The sequence below is a fragment of the Coturnix japonica genome, chromosome W (genome assembly GCF_054131305.1).
Source record: "Coturnix japonica strain WE chromosome W, WE-NBRP24, whole genome shotgun sequence".
NCBI classification, from domain to species: Eukaryota; Metazoa; Chordata; class Aves; order Galliformes; family Phasianidae; genus Coturnix; species Coturnix japonica.
In genome coordinates, this window is record NC_140701.1 from 31,301,705 (window position 1) to 31,318,108 (window position 16,404).

The window sequence follows — 16,404 nt, forward strand, 5'->3', positions numbered from 1 at the left end:
CATCCCCGCGCGTCCGGAGGCGCGCGCCAAGTCCCTGTGCCCGGATAAACAGCGGGCCGACGGGAGCGGAGCCGCCAACAGGGCGGGGACAAGCGTAAAGGGCAGGCGAGACAGCCAACCGAGGCGCGCGAACGGCCGGCCGCTCTCCGTCGGCCCAATGCGCGCCGCCGAGGGACGGGCCGAGCCGAGCCGATCCTATCCTATCCGAGACGAGCCGAGCGGGGGAGGTTCGGGGCTGAGTGTGTGTTGTAGCGAGAGGACGCCGTCATGGCCGGCGGGATCGTTAGGTCGCCGGCCGCCTGGCTCGGTGGCGCCGCTCTCATGGGAAAAGTCGCCCGCCAGGAGTTCTCCGCCAAAGTTATCCGCGAGGAGGAGCCGCTGCGGACGGGGAGGTAGCCGGGGCTTTGCTGTGCGTTGTGCGATTCTTCCCTTGCCCTCCCTTCCCACCCGTCCCCCACCCTAGCGCGCTCGCAGGCCCTCTGGAACGAGCGCCCGTTGCGGTGCCGGCGAGTGCGGCGGGGCGAGCGGCGACCTTGCCGCGGGGTGGGCGTGCGGGCGGGCCTTTCTGGCTGGTGATGCTGGCTACTGCAGCGCCTCCTCTAAAACCCCGCGCTCCTTCGCTGCCACGGGGCTGCCGTGGCGCATACTGGGTTGCTGGTGCCGTGTGGCTCGCCTGGCTTCCCAGCGCCACCGTGTGGTGTGTGCGCGTGCGTCGAGGCGGGCCTGTGACGCTGAAGCGCTTGGTGGCAGCCGCGGGCGCTCGCCGCGCGCGATATCTATCCGTTTGGCGCTGCTAGTCGTGCTCGTTCCGTTAGAATTAGTTGACCGTTTCCTAGCGGTCGGTGGTATTCACGTGTCGGAGGCGATAACCTTTGCCTCGATGCGGAAGTGTCTGACGTAGAGCCAGCCTCACCGGGCTAATGCAAAACGTTCTTTCGCCTGAGTACTTGCTGTTCCCGAGGACGGAGAGTTAACACGGGCTCCGTCGGGATATCCCCAGGTTCTTTGAAAATGCCTTGGTCGAAAGTAGGGTAGGAAGGCGATATTTGGCCATAAGTGAAGGATGGTGAGCCACCGTTTGCCGCTCGAGTGGTTAAGCAGGGTCTTAATAAGAGAGTGAAATAAGCGCAAACGGAGGTGGTTTAGTTTGGGTTTAAAATCGCTCTGTGCTCGTAGCAGCGCGGAGCCTGTGGAAACGTGTTTTGTGCATAGAAGGGAGAGGACTTTGCCAGTTCATAGATCGCGTAGGAAGCATCGCCGTGTTGTCTTGCGTTTGGGGTACGAGTTCAGTGTGGCGTAGCGATCTGCTTAGGCTATTGCCTTTCTCCAAAGCCAATCCTGCTTTAACCATGTACTCCTCCTCCAGTGCCTTGCGTTCCATGATATTTCACCGCCAGCTCCTAGGCTTTTTCCTAGCCGCTCCCGAGAAGGCCGTTGTCAGGTTATCCGGAGCAGAAGTTTCTGGCGCACCTGTAAGTACCGTGGCAGCTTTCTGTACGCTAAACGGTGCCTGTAAGTGCGATGTAAATTTGTAGTCTCCGTCCTGTTGCCTCGTTTCCTCTTGATGTTGCAAAGAGACACAGCAGGCTATTTGGGGTTTCCCGTTGCCGTAATCTTTTGCCTCTAGCTTGTAATGGAGCTGAGCGTTTTGACTAAGGGTAGCGAGAGAAAGCGATGCTCATTTCTGGGTGCGTACTTGTAGTGCAAAATGCAGTGCTGGTCAGAAGTATGGCCCGATGCCTGTTTTCATGCTTTCCGGACGGTGGTACTTGCTCTAATCCGGAGAAGAGGGCTTGGGGTTTTGAGCAGGTCGGAGGCGAGGAAGGGGTCGGAGGCTGGCTCAGGGGTGCCGGATGTTTCATTTTCAGCTATAGAAGTCAAGTTCGATGGCTTTTGCGTGGGCTCACAAAGCCTACGTTGAGATTTTCTTTTCAGCCAGAGAGACTTACGTTGCCCGAAGATCTAATGGGGGGCTGGAACCCTGAGACAGATCTGGCTTCTGGGCCTGATTTGTAGTTCGTTACTGTTTAGCTGGGGGTGGGGAGGGGATTTAAAAAGAAGGAAAAAAAAGAAAAAACAAGATGGCAAGTCCCCTAGCTGCCCCTCCCCTCATTATGCATCATCGGTCTTTGTAGCTTTGCTTGGAATGCATGGTTGCAGACAGGCGGTACTTTGAGGAGCAGCGCTTGAATGGGGAAGAACCAGTTAACCGCATTGTGTGGATGGTTCTCGGCTTGCCTTTCCTCGCTTCCTGCCCTCTCTGCTCTTTTTTGTGTTGTGGCATGCTACGTAGTTACGTAAGGTTATTTCCTTCTCCAGCTTCTTGGGCGTTTGAAGATTGTCGGCGAGAAGTGTGCTGCTAACCTGGGCCTGACCGATGGATTCCGGATGGCTGCGAGATACCCAACCTCAGACCCTTCAGACTACAGCGCGCGTCTCTGTCTTCTCGGTGGCCATCAGTTGGGCCAGCCTCCTGGATAAGATGTTTGCACCGCAGGAGTTGCTGCACGCGTACGGACGGCCACCGAATGGATTTCACGTGTTGCCTGTCAGTCTAGCCGCCGTTGACAGATGGTTGTTTTTGGTGGGTGTCTGTGGTGGGTAATGAAAAGCTTTGAGCAGGATTTGCACAATAAAGATGGAGCATGGGGATATCATCTCTGTCTCGCTTGTCTTACTGATGGAAATGGTTCTGCAAGTTAAAACGGTGGGTCTCCGTCTCCAAAGACAATATAGCACGTGCCGTGTGTTTGCGGCCTTGCCATCTTCCCCCAGATTCCAAATGAAAGGGCGTGGGTTTGATCGCGTAATAGCAGCAGCGGCAATCAGCAAGTGTAGAATTAGAGAAGAATAATTTTGGAGGTAAGCTTCCAGGTATCATCTGTTGTATGGCCCTGTCCCGAAGCCGAATAAACTGTACCTGCATGATTTTGATTTCTGACCGGTGCTCGTCAGCCTGTTCTTAACCGGTCTCGGAGTTTTGCCACCGCTTTCTTTTCAGTCGCCGATTTTGCAACGTAGACAATTAATTTCTCCCACAGAAACTTTCCCAACTGGAAAAGACTTTGTGGTACTGGAGACGGCAATTGTTTCGTCTCTGCTGTCTTAGAGACTCAGGTGTCCCTCTCCGTTTTTGTTTTTGTTTTGTTTTTTTTTTTCATAGGAACAAAACATTTTAAAAAAAACCAAGAAACCCTTAACGGAGTACTGTTCCATAAGCAGAAGGAGGGGTAGCTGTAGGCACTTTAAGGCTTTTACAAGTAATCCCCTCTCATGCTTCGTTAGGCCTCTGGTTTTGCTTTAGTCTTTGTTGAATTTGCGATTGAACGCAAGGCTTACTGGAGTGGGGGAGTATCAACATGCTAATAAATATTTGCATAAAAAATTAAATACTTGAAACTCGCTAAGTGAAATTCTTGCGTGGCCGTTCCTCAAAGAATCTCGATTTGTCGGCAGTAGGTCCGTTCGCAGGACTGACGATAACATCTGTGAATGACTGAATTAAACCGTTTGCAGAAGCGGAGTAAAACAAGTTGTTACGTTTTTCCTAATTTGCAACCTGAAACTCCCCCCGGCATAACTTAAGGCCGTTACCTCTTGTCCCATCGCTAGTTACGTGGGAGAAGCGGCCAACCCACCCCCCACCTCGCTACAACCACCTTTTGGGTAGTTGTAAAGAAGCGATAAGGTCTCTCTCCCCTGAGCCTCCCCTTCTCCAGACGAAACAATCCCAGTTCCCTCAGCCGCTTCCCATGGGCCTTGTGCTCCAGTCCCTTCACCAGCTTCGCAGCCCTCCTCTGGACACGCTCCAGCGCCTCAACGTCTTTCTTGTAACGAGGGGCCCCATGCTGAACGCAATACTCGAGGTGCGGCCTCACCAGGGCTGAGTACAGAGGGATGATCACCTCCCTAGTCCTGCTGACTGCGCGATTTCTGATCCAAGCCAGGATGCCATTGGCCTTCTTGGCCCCCTGGGCATGCTGCTGGACTATGTTCAGGCGGCTGTTGACCGATGTCCCAAGATGCGGTTCCTCCGCGCAGCTCTCCAGCCACTCTGCCCCGAGCCTGTAGCGTTGCATGGGGTTGTTGTGACCAAAGTGCGGGACCCGGCGTTTGGTCTCGTTGAAGCTTCTGCAATTGGCCTCAGCCCAGCGATCCAGCCTATGTAAGGATGCCTGTGTAAGGGCCTTCCTAGCCTCAGGCAGATCAACCCTTCCTCCCAACATGGTGCCATCTGCAGACTTACTGAGGGCGCGCTCAATCCCCTCGTCCATATCATCAGTCGAGATATTAAACAGGACCGGCCCAAATACCGACCCCCTGGGGAACACCGCTAGCGACCACCGCCACGTGGATCGAACTCCATTCGCCACCGCTCCCTGGGCCTGGTTATCCAGCCAGGTTTTTACCCAGCGGAGTACACCTGCCCAGGCCATGGGCTGCCATCTTCTCTGGGAGGCAGAGTCAAAGGCTAGCTTCTCTCCTTCTAGCGTGGGAGGCAGAGTCAAAGGCTTCACTGAAGTCTAGGTAGACTACGTCCGCAGCCTTTGCCTCATCCACTAGGCGGGTCAGCTGGTCACAGAAGGAGATCGGGTCGGTCAAGCAGGACTTGCCTTAAAGGAACCCGCGCAGGCTAGGCCCGCTCCCCTGGTTGTCCCACACACGCCCTGTAATCTCACTCCGGGTGATCTGCTCCATGACCTTCCCCGAATACCGAGGTCCGGCTGACAGGCCTGTAGTTCCCCGGATCCGCCATCTGACCCTTCTTGTTGTAGGTGGGCATCTGTCTCGCTCCAACTGTCGGTAGCGAGATGGTTCGTTATATACGTATACCCGGCGTGAGATTAAGACTCAGAAAGGAGCCAAATATTTGCCCAAGCAATTTATTGTTTTTGGTTAGCTAGGCGTGAGGATGGGAGGTGGGACAAAGAAAGCAACAAGAAAAAGACAGAAAAGAAATCAAGCATTTGTGACAGGAGTGCAGAGATTGTTACCACAGCGGTGTCACAATGTTTCATGAGTCTGGTTGCCAGCGGGGGTCGGGGGTGCAGGTTCTCTTTCTCGGTCCATCACAGGCAGAAGGAAAACGCAACAAGGGAAAAACGCGCACAAAGTTTTTGCAGAGTCCATCTATATATACATATATACATACCTAGATATCTACATATATACACACATACACATAAACACAAATACACACATATACAAATATACATATATACATATCTACATATACAGTCCGGTTCTCCTGGGGTTGCTCATAGTGACGGCCCGTGCAGCACAGGTGCAACAGTCAGAACAGACAGAAGTAAAGAAGGCGCTGGGAATCGAGGGGCGTTTGTTCTGCTCCCCGGCCCCGTCTTCCAGCTCAGGGGGCTGAGTACCCTGAGGATAGCTGGTCTGACTGTTAAAGACAGAAGGAGAGAAGGCCTTGAGAACTTCAGCCTTTTCCTCCCCGTCCGTGGTGATGTTCCCCGCCGCATCGAATAAAGAAGGGAGATTCTCCTTGGCCCTCCTCTTGCTGTGAATATGTTTGTAAAACCATTCTTTTAATCATCTCGAACAACGGTGGCCAGATTAAGGTCTTGCTGGGCTTTTGCCTGTCTAATTTTCTCCCTGCTCATCCTAGCAACAGCCTTGTACTCTTCCCGAGTTGCCAGGCCCCTTCTAACAAAGACGGCAAACTACTGGCCTGCCGCGGCACTAGGCGGTCGTTTGACGGGAGAGATCGGCACAAAAAAGCCCCCAGCGCGTTTGGGGAGGAGCCGATAAGGGCAATCCCTAACACCTGGGGCCTGTTCTGCGGGCCTCGTTTCCCCGCCGCAGGGGCGCTGCACTAGCGGGCACAGATTCCCCTCTCGGACGCGCCCACCCGCTCCCCCGGGTCGCATCCCCGCGCGTCCGGAGGCGCGCGCCAAGTCCCTGTGCCCGGATAAACAGCGGGCCGACGGGAGCGGAGCCGCCAACAGGGCGGGGACAAGCGTAAAGGGCAGGCGAGACAGCCAACCGAGGCGCGCGAACGGCCGGCCGCTCTCCGTCGGCCCAATGCGCGCCGCCGAGGGACGGGCCGAGCCGAGCCGATCCTATCCTATCCTATCCTATCCGAGACGAGCCGAGCGGGGGAGGTTCGGGGCTGAGGGTGTGTTGTAGCGAGAGGACGCCGTCATGGCCGGCGGGATCGTTAGGTCGCCGGCCGCCTGGCTCGGTGGCGCCGCTCTCATGGGAAAAGTCGCCCGCCAGGAGTTCTCCGCCAACGTTATCCGCGAGGAGGAGCCCCTGCGGACGGGGAGGTAGCCGGGGCTTTGCTGTGCGTTGTGCGATTCTTCCCTTGCCCTCCCTTCCCACCCGTCCCCCACCCTAGCGCGCTCGCAGGCCCTCTGCAACGAGCGCCCGTTGCGGTGCCGGCGAGTGCGGCGGGGCGAGCGGCGACCTTGCCGCGGGGTGGGCGTGCGGGCGGGCCTTTCTGGCTGGTGATGCTGGCTACTGCAGCGCCTCCTCTAAAACCCCGCGCTCCTTCGCTGCCACGGGGCTGCCGTGGCGCATACTGGGTTGCTGGTGCCGTGTGGCTCGCCTGGCTTCCCAGCGCCACCGTGTGGTGTGTGCGCGTGCGTCGAGGCGGGCCTGTGACGCTGAAGCGCTTGGTGGCAGCCGCGGGCGCTCGCCGCGCGCGATATCTATCCGTTTGGAGCTGCTAGTCGTGCTCGTTCCGTTAGAATTAGTTGACCGTTTCCTAGCGGTCGGTGGTATTCACGTGTCGGAGGCGATAACCTTTGCCTCGATGCGGAAGTGTCTGACGTAGAGCCAGCCTCACCGGGCTAATGCAAAACGTTCTTTCGCCTGAGTACTTGCTGTTCCCGAGGACGGAGAGTTAACACGGGCTCCGTCGGGATATCCCCAGGTTCTTTGAAAATGCCTTGGTCGAAAGTAGGGTAGGAAGGCGATATTTGGCCATAAGTGAAGGATGGTGAGCCACCGTTTGCCGCTCGAGTGGTTAAGCAGGGTCTTAATAAGAGAGTGAAATAAGCGCAAACGGAGGTGGTTTAGTTTGGGTTTAAAATCGCTCTGTGCTCCTAGCAGCGCGGAGCCTGTGGAAACGTGTTTTGTGCATAGAAGGGAGAGGACTTTGCCAGTTCATAGATCGCGTAGGAAGCATCGCCGTGTTGTCTTGCGTTTGGGGTACGAGTTCAGTGTGGCGTAGCGATCTGCTTAGGCTATTGCCTTTCTCCAAAGCCAATCCCGCTTTAACCATGTACTCTTCCTCCAGTGCCTTGCGTTCCATGATATTTCACCGCCAGCTCCTAGGCTTTTTCCTAGCCGCTCCCGAGAAGGCCGTTGTCAGGTTATCCGGAGCAGAAGTTTCTGGCGCACCTGTAAGTACCGTGGCAGCTTTCTGTACGCTAAACGGTGCCTGTAAGTGCGATGTAAATTTGTAGTCTCCGTCCTGTTGCCTCGTTTCCTCTTGATGTTGCAAAGAGGCACAGCAGGCTATTTGGGGTTTCCCGTTGCCGTAATCTTTTGCCTCTAGCTTGTAATGGAGCTGAGCGTTTTGACTAAGGGTAGCGAGAGAAAGCGATGCTCATTTCTGGGTGCGTACTTGTAGTGCAAAATGCAGTGCTGGTCAGAAGTATGGCCCGATGCCTGTTTTCATGCTTTCCGGACGGTGGTACTTGCTCTAATCCGGAGAAGAGGGCTTGGGGTTTTGAGCAGGTCGGAGGCGAGGAAGGGGTCGGAGGCTGGCTCAGGGGTGCCGGATGTTTCATTTTCAGCTATAGAAGTCAAGTTCGATGGCTTTTGCGTGGGCTCACAAAGCCTACGTTGAGATTTTCTTTTCAGCCAGAGAGACTTACGTTGCCCGAATATCTAATGGGGGGCTGGAACCCTGAGACAGATCTGGCTTCTGGGCCTGATTTGTAGTTCGTTACTGTTTAGCTGGGGGTGGGGAGGGGATTTAAAAAGAAGGAAAAAAAAGAAAAAACAAGATGGCAAGTCCCCTAGCTGCCCCTCCCCTCATTATGCATCATCGGTCTTTGTAGCTTTGCTTGGAATGCATGGTTGCAGACAGGCGGTACTTTGAGGAGCAGCGCTTGAATGGGGAAGAACCAGTTAACCGCATTGTGTGGATGGTTCTCGGCTTGCCTTTCCTCGCTTCCTGCCCTCTCTGCTCTTTTTTGTGTTGTGGCATGCTACGTAGTTACGTAAGGTTATTTCCTTCTCCAGCTTCTTGGGCGTTTGAAGATTGTCGGCGAGAAGTGTGCTGCTAACCTGGGCCTGACCGATGGATTCCGGATGGCTGCGAGATACCCAACCTCAGACCCTTCAGACTACAGCGCGCGTCTCTGTCTTCTCGGTGGCCATCAGTTGGGCCAGCCTCCTGGATAAGATGTTTGCACCGCAGGAGTTGCTGCACGCGTACGGACGGCCACCGAATGGATTTCACGTGTTGCCTGTCAGTCTAGCCGCCGTTGACAGATGGTTGTTTTTGGTGGGTGTCTGTGGTGGGTAATGAAAAGCTTTGAGCAGGATTTGCACAATAAAGATGGAGCATGGGGATATCATCTCTGTCTCGCTTGTCTTACTGATGGAAATGGTTCTGCAAGTTAAAACGGTGGGTCTCCGTCTCCAAAGACAATATAGCACGTGCCGTGTGTTTGCGGCCTTGCCATCTTCCCCCAGATTCCAAATGAAAGGGCGTGGGTTTGATCGCGTAATAGCAGCAGCGGCAACCAGCAAGTGTAGAATTAGAGAAGAATAATTTTGGAGGTAAGCTTCCAGGTATCATCTGTTGTATGGCCCTGTCCCGAAGCCGAATAAACTGTACCTGCATGATTTCTGACCGGTGCTCGTCAGCCTGTTCTTAACCGGTCTCGGAGTTTTGCCACCGCTTTCTTTTCAGTCGCCGATTTTGCAACGTAGACAATTAATTTCTCCCACAGAAACTTTCCCAACTGGAAAAGACTTTGTGGTACTGGAGACGGCAATTGTTTCGTCTCTGCTGTCTTAGAGACTCAGGTGTCCCTCTCCGTTTTTGTTTTTGTTTTGTTTTTTTTTTTCATAGGAACAAAACATTTTAAAAAAAACCAAGAAACCCTTAACGGAGTACTGTTCCATAAGCAGAAGGAGGGGTAGCTGTAGGCACTTTAAGGCTTTTACAAGTAATCCCCTCTCATGCTTCGTTAGGCCTCTGGTTTTGCTTTAGTCTTTGTTGAATTTGCGATTGAACTCAAGGCTTACTGGAGTGGGGGAGTATCAACATGCTAATAAATATTTGCATAAAAAATTAAATACTTGAAACTCGCTAAGTGAAATTCTTGCGTGGCCGTTCCTCAAAGAATCTCGATTTGTCGGCAGTAGGTCCGTTCGCAGGACTGACGATAACATCTGTGAATGACTGAATTAAACCGTTTGCAGAAGCGGAGTAAAACAAGTTGTTACGTTTTTCCTAATTTGCAACCTGAAACTCCCCCCGGCATAACTTAAGGCCGTTACCTCTTGTCCCATCGCTAGTTACGTGGGAGAAGCGGCCAACCCACCCCCCACCTCGCTACAACCACCTTTTGGGTAGTTGTAAAGAAGCGATAAGGTCTCTCTCCCCTGAGCCTCCCCTTCTCCAGACGAAACAATCCCAGTTCCCTCAGCCGCTTCCCACGGGCCTTGTGCTCCAGTCCCTTCACCAGCTTCGCAGCCCTCCTCTGGACACGCTCCAGCGCCTCAACGTCTTTCTTGTAACGAGGGGCCCCATGCTGAACGCAATACTCGAGGTGCGGCCTCACCAGGGCTGAGTACAGAGGGATGATCACCTCCCTAGTCCTGCTGACTGCGCGATTTCTGATCCAAGCCAGGATGCCATTGGCCTTCTTGGCCCCCTGGGCACGCTGCTGGACTATGTTCAGGCGGCTGTTGACCAATGTCCCAAGATGCGGTTCCTCCGCGCAGCTCTCCAGCCACTCTGCCCCGAGCCTGTAGCGTTGCATGGGGTTGTTGTGACCAAAGTGCGGGACCCGGCGTTTGGTCTCGTTGAAGCTTCTGCAATTGGCCTCAGCCCAGCGATCCAGCCTATGTAAGGATGCCTGTGTAAGGGCCTTCCTAGCCTCAGGCAGATCAACCCTTCCTCCCAACATGGTGCCATCTGCAGACTTACTGAGGGCGCGCTCAATCCCCTCGTCCATATCATCAGTCGAGATATTAAACAGGACCGGCCCAAATACCGACCCCCTGGGGAACACCGCTAGCGACCACCGCCACGTGGATCGAACTCCATTCGCCACCGCTCCCTGGGCCTGGTTATCCAGCCAGGTTTTTACCCAGCGGAGTACACCTGCCCAGGCCATGGGCTGCCATCTTCTCTGGGAGGCAGAGTCAAAGGCTAGCTTCTCTCCTTCTAGCGTGGGAGGCAGAGTCAAAGGCTTCACTGAAGTCTAGGTAGACTACGTCCGCAGCCTTTGCCTCATCCACTAGGCGGGTCAGCTGGTCACAGAAGGAGATCGGGTCGGTCAAGCAGGACTTGCCTTAAAGGAACCCGCGCAGGCTAGGCCCGCTCCCCTGGTTGTCCCACACACGCCCTGTAATCTCACTCCGGGTGATCTGCTCCATGACCTTCCCCGAATACCGAGGTCCGGCTGACAGGCCTGTAGTTCCCCGGATCCGCCATCTGACCCTTCTTGTTGTAGGTGGGCATCTGTCTCGCTCCAACTGTCGGTAGCGAGATGGTTTGTTATATACGTATACCCGGCGTGAGATTAAGACTCAGAAAGGAGCCAAATATTTGCCCAAGCAATTTATTGTTTTTGGTTAGCTAGGCGTGAGGATGGGAGGTGGGACAAAGAAAGCAACAAGAAAAAGACAGAAAAGAAATCAAGCATTTGTGACAGGAGTGCAGAGATCGTTACCACAGCGGTGTCACAATGTTTCATGAGTCTGGTTGCCAGCGGGGGTCGGGGGTGCAGGTTCTCTTTCTCGGTCCATCACAGGCAGAAGGAAAACGCAACAAGGGAAAAACGCGCACAAAGTTTTTGCAGAGTCCATCTATATATACATATATACATACCTAGATATCTACATATATACACACATACACATAAACACAAATACACACATATACAAATATACATATATACATATCTACATATACAGTCCAGTTCTCCTGGGGTTGCTCATAGTGACGGCCCGTGCAGCACAGGCGCAACAGTCAGAACAGACAGAAGTAAAGAAGGCGCTGGGAATCGAGGGGCGTTTATTCTGCTCCCCGGCCCCGTCTTCCAGCTCAGGGGGCTGAGTACCCTGAGGATAGCTGGTCTGACTGTTAAAGACAGAAGGAGAGAAAGCCTTGAGAACTTCAGCCTTTTCCTCCCCGTCCGTGGTGATGTTCCCCGCCGCATCGAATAAAGAAGGGAGATTCTCCTTGGCCCTCCTCTTGCTGTGAATATGTTTGTAAAACCATTCTTTTAATCATCTCGAACAACGGTGGCCAGATTAAGGTCTTGCTGGGCTTTTGCCTGTCTAATTTTCTCCCTGCTCATCCTAGCAACAGCCTTGTACTCTTCCCGAGTTACCAGGCCCCTTATTCCAAAGACGGCAAACTCCTGGCCTGCCGCGGCACTAGGCGGTCGTTTGACGGGAGAGATCGGCACAAAAAAGCCCCCAGCGCGTTTGGGGAGGAGCCGATAAGGGCAATCCCTAACACCTGGGGCCTGTTCTGCGGGCCTCGTTTCCCCGCCGCAGGGGCGCTGCACTAGCGGGCACAGATTCCCCTCGCGGACGCGCCCACCCGCTCCCCCGGGTCGCATCCCCGCGCGTCCGGAGGCGCGCGCCAAGTCCCTGTGCCCGGATAAGCAGCGGGCCGACGGGAGCGGAGCCGCCAACAGGGCGGGGACAAGCGTAAAGGGCAGGCGAGACAGCCAACAGAGGCGCGCGAACGGCCGGCCGCTCTCCGTCGGCCCAATGCGCGCCGCCGAGGGACGGGCCGAGCCGAGCCGATCCTATCCTATCCGAGCCAAGCCGAGCCGATCCTATCCTATCCTATCCGAGCCGAGCCGAGCCGAGCCGAGCCGAGCCGAGCGGGGGAGGTTCGGGGCTGAGGGTGTGTTGTAGCGAGAGGACGCCGTCATGGCCGGCGGGATCGTTAGGTCGCCGGCCGCCTGGCTCGGTGGCGCCGCTCTCATGGGAAAAGTCGCCCGCCAGGAGTTCTCCGCCAGCGTTATCCGCGAGGAGGAGCCGCTGCGGACGGGGAGGTAGCCGGGGCTTTGCTGTGCGTTGTGCGATTCTTCCCTTGCCCTCCCTTCCCACCCGTCCCCCACCCTAGCGCGCTCGCAGGCCCTCTGGAACGAGCGCCCGTTGCGGTGCCGGCGAGTGCGGCGGGGCGAGCGGCGACCTTGCCGCGGGGTGGGCGTGCGGGCGGGCCTTTCTGGCTGGTGATGCTGGCTACTGCAGCGCCTCCTCTAAAACCCCGCGCTCCTTCGCTGCCACGGGGCTGCCGTGGCGCATACTGGGTTGCTGGTGCCGTGTGGCTCTCCTGGCTTCCCAGCGCCACCGTGTGGTGTGTGCGCGTGCGTCGAGGCCGGGTCTGTGACGCTGAAGCGCTTGGTGGCAGCCGCGGGCGCTCCCCGCGCGCCATATCTATCCGTTTGGCGCTGCTAGTCGTGCTCGTTCCGTTAGAATTAGTTGACCGTTTCCTACCGGTCGGTGGTATTCACGTGTCGGAGGCGATAACCTTTGCCTCGATGCGGAAGTGTCTGACGTAGAGCCAGCCTCACCGGGCTAATGCAAAACGTTCTTTCGCCTGAGTACTTGCTGTTCCCGAGGACGGAGAGTTAACACGGGCTCCGTCGGGATATCCCCAGGTTCTTTGAAAATGCCTTGGTCGAAAGTAGGATAGGAAGGCGATATTTGGCCATAAGTGAAGGATGGTGAGCCACCGTTTGCCGCTCGAGTGGTTAAGCAGGGTCTTAATAAGAGAGTGAAATAAGCGCAAACGGAGGTGGTTTAGTTTGGGTTTAAAATCGCTCTGTGCTCGTAGCAGCGCGGAGCCTGTGGAAACGTGTTTTGTGCATAGAAGGGAGAGGACTTTGCCAGTTCATAGATCGCGTAGGAAGCATCGCCGTGTTGTCTTGCGTTTGGGGTACGAGTTCAGTGTGGCGTAGCGATCTGCTTAGGCTATTGCCTTTCTCCAAAGCCAATCCCGCTTTAACCATGTACTCTTCCTCCAGTGCCTTGCGTTCCATGATATCTCACCGCCAGCTCCTAGGCTTTTTCCTAGCTGCTCCCGAGAAGGCCGTTGTCAGGTTATCCGGAGCAGAAGTTTCTGGCGCACCTGTAAGTACCGTGGAAGCTTTCTGTACGCTAAACGGTGCCTGTAAGTGCGATGTAAATTTGTAGTCTCCGTCCTGTTGCCTCGTTTCCTCTTGATGTTGCAAAGAGGCACAGCAGGCTATTTGGGGTTTCCCGTTGCCGTAATCTTTTGCCTCTAGCTTGTAATGGAGCTGAGCGTTTTGACTAAGGGTAGCGAGAGAAAGCGATGCTCATTTCTGGGTGCGTACTTGTAGTGCAAAATGCAGTGCTGGTCAGAAGTATGGCCCGATGCCTGTTTTCATGCTTTCCGGACGGTGGTACTTGCTCTAATCCGGAGAAGAGGGCTTGGGTTTTTGAGCAGGTCGGAGGCGAGGAAGGGGTCGGAGGCTGGCTCAGGGGTGCCGGATGTTTCATTTTCAGCTATAGAAGTCAAGTTCGATGGCTTTTGCGTGGGCTCACAAAGCCTACGTTGAGATTTTCTTTTCAGCCAGAGAGACTTACGTTGCCCGAAGATCTAATGGGGGGCTGGAACCCTGAGACAGATCTGGCTTCTGGGCCTGATTTGTAGTTCGTTACTGTTTAGCTGGGGGTGGGGAGGGGATTTAAAAAGAAGGAAAAAAAAGAAAAAACAAGATGGCAAGTCCCCTAGCTGCCCCTCCCCTCATTATGCATCATCGGTCTTTGTAGCTTTGCTTGGAATGCATGGTTGCAGACAGGCGGTACTTTGAGGAGCAGCGCTTGAATGGGGAAGAACCAGTTAACCGCATTGTGTGGATGGTTCTCGGCTTGCCTTTCCTCGCTTCCTGCCCTCTCTGCTCTTTTTTGTGTTGTGGCATGCTACGTAGTTACGTAAGGTTATTTCCTTCTCCAGCTTCTTGGGCGTTTGAAGATTGTCGGCGAGAAGTGTGCTGCTAACCTGGGCCTGACCGATGGATTCCGGATGGCTGCGAGATACCCAACCTCAGACCCTTCAGACTACAGCGCGCGTCTCTGTCTTCTCGGTGGCCATCAGTTGGGCCAGCCTCCTGGATAAGATGTTTGCACCGCAGGAGTTGCTGCACGCGTACGGACGGCCACCGAATGGATTTCACGTGTTGCCTGTCAGTCTAGCCGCCGTTGACAGATGGTTGTTTTTGGTGGGTGTCTGTGGTGGGTAATGAAAAGCTTTGAGCAGGATTTGCACAATAAAGATGGAGCATGGGGATATCATCTCTGTCTCGCTTGTCTTACTGATGGAAATGGTTCTGCAAGTTAAAACGGTGGGTCTCCGTCTCCAAAGACAATATAGCACGTGCCGTGTGTTTGCGGCCTTGCCATCTTCCCCCAGATTCCAAATGAAAGGGCGTGGGTTTGATCGCGTAATAGCAGCAGCGGCAACCAGCAAGTGTAGAATTAGAGAAGAATAATTTTGGAGGTAAGCTTCCAGGTATCATCTGTTGTATGGCCCTGTCCCGAAGCCGAATAAACTGTACCTGCATGATTTCTGACCGGTGCTCGTCAGCCTGTTCTTAACCGGTCTCGGAGTTTTGCCACCGCTTTCTTTTCAGTCGCCGATTTTGCAACGTAGACAATTAATTTCTCCCACAGAAACTTTCCCAACTGGAAAAGACTTTGTGGTACTGGAGACGGCAATTGTTTCGTCTCTGCTGTCTTAGAGACTCAGGTGTCCCTCTCCGTTTTTGTTTTTGTTTTGTTTTTTTTTTTCATAGGAACAAAACATTTTAAAAAAAAACAAGAAACCCTTAACGGAGTACTGTTCCATAAGCAGAAGGAGGGGTAGCTGTAGGCACTTTAAGGCTTTTACAAGTAATCCCCTCTCATGCTTCGTTAGGCCTCTGGTTTTGCTTTAGTCTTTGTTGAATTTGCGATTGAACTCAAGGCTTACTGGAGTGGGGGAGTATCAACATGCTAATAAATATTTGCATAAAAAATTAAATACTTGAAACTCGCTAAGTGAAATTCTTGCGTGGCCGTTCCTCAAAGAATCTCGATTTGTCGGCAGTAGGTCCGTTCGCAGGACTGACGATAACATCTGTGAATGACTGAATTAAACCGTTTGCAGAAGCGGAGTAAAACAAGTTGTTACGTTTTTCCTAATTTGCAACCTGAAACTCCCCCCGGCATAACTTAAGGCCGTTACCTCTTGTCCCATCGCTAGTTACGTGGGAGAAGCGGCCAACCCACCCCCCACCTCGCTACAACCACCTTTTGGGTAGTTGTAAAGAAGCGATAAGGTCTCTCTCCCCTGAGCCTCCCCTTCTCCAGACGAAACAATCCCAGTTCCCTCAGCCGCTTCCCACGGGCCTTGTGCTCCAGTCCCTTCACCAGCTTCGCAGCCCTCCTCTGGACACGCTCCAGCGCCTCAACGTCTTTCTTGTAACGAGGGGCCCCATGCTGAACGCAATACTCGAGGTGCGGCCTCACCAGGGCTGAGTACAGAGGGATGATCACCTCCCTAGTCCTGCTGACTGCGCGATTTCTGATCCAAGCCAGGATGCCATTGGCCTTCTTGGCCCCCTGGGCACGCTGCTGGACTATGTTCAGGCGGCTGTTGACCAATGTCCCAAGATGCGGTTCCTCCGCGCAGCTCTCCAGCCACTCTGCCCCGAGCCTGTAGCGTTGCATGGGGTTGTTGTGACCAAAGTGCGGGACCCGGCGTTTGGTCTCGTTGAAGCTTCTGCAATTGGCCTCAGCCCAGCGATCCAGCCTATGTAAGGATGCCTGTGTAAGGGCCTTCCTAGCCTCAGGCAGATCAACCCTTCCTCCCAACATGGTGCCATCTGCAGACTTACTGAGGGCGCGCTCAATCCCCTCGTCCATATCATCAGTCGAGATATTAAACAGGACCGGCCCAAATACCGACCCCCTGGGGAACACCGCTAGCGACCACCGCCACGTGGATCGAACTCCATTCGCCACCGCTCCCTGGGCCTGGTTATCCAGCCAGGTTTTTACCCAGCGGAGTACACCTGCCCAGGCCATGGGCTGCCATCTTCTCTGGGAGGCAGAGTCAAAGGCTAGCTTCTCTCCTTCTAGCGTGGGAGGCAGAGTCAAAGGCTTCACTGAAGTCTAGGTAGACTACGTCCGCAGCCTTTGCCTCATCCACTAGGCGGGTCAGCT

General features: G+C 54.5%; 3 protein-coding genes across 3 annotated transcripts; all 3 read left to right on the forward strand.

Moving 5' to 3' along the window:
* Nucleotides 1–231: 231 nt before the first annotated feature.
* Nucleotides 232–2,657, forward strand: LOC146754685 (uncharacterized). The gene is made up of 4 exons (XM_085527814.1): nucleotides 232–395; nucleotides 464–782; nucleotides 1,164–1,472; nucleotides 2,320–2,657. The coding sequence occupies exons 1-4, from the start codon at nucleotides 268–270 to the stop codon at nucleotides 2,479–2,481; spliced, it is 918 nt and encodes a 305-aa protein (XP_085383940.1). The 5' UTR covers nucleotides 232–267; the 3' UTR covers nucleotides 2,482–2,657.
* Nucleotides 2,658–6,129: 3,472 nt separating this feature from the next.
* Nucleotides 6,130–8,555, forward strand: LOC146754686 (adenosine 5'-monophosphoramidase HINT1-like). Its single transcript, XM_085527832.1, has 3 exons — nucleotides 6,130–6,290; nucleotides 7,265–7,370; nucleotides 8,218–8,555. The coding sequence occupies exons 1-3, from the start codon at nucleotides 6,166–6,168 to the stop codon at nucleotides 8,377–8,379; spliced, it is 393 nt and encodes a 130-aa protein (XP_085383958.1). The 5' UTR covers nucleotides 6,130–6,165; the 3' UTR covers nucleotides 8,380–8,555.
* Nucleotides 8,556–11,881: 3,326 nt separating this feature from the next.
* Nucleotides 11,882–14,493, forward strand: LOC146754687 (uncharacterized; the record flags this gene model as incomplete). The annotated part of the gene is made up of 3 exons (XM_085527815.1): nucleotides 11,882–12,227; nucleotides 13,253–13,308; nucleotides 14,156–14,493. Coding segments are annotated over 3 exons (564 nt in total), but the record flags the coding sequence as incomplete, so codon positions are not given.
* Nucleotides 14,494–16,404: the final 1,911 nt, after the last annotated feature.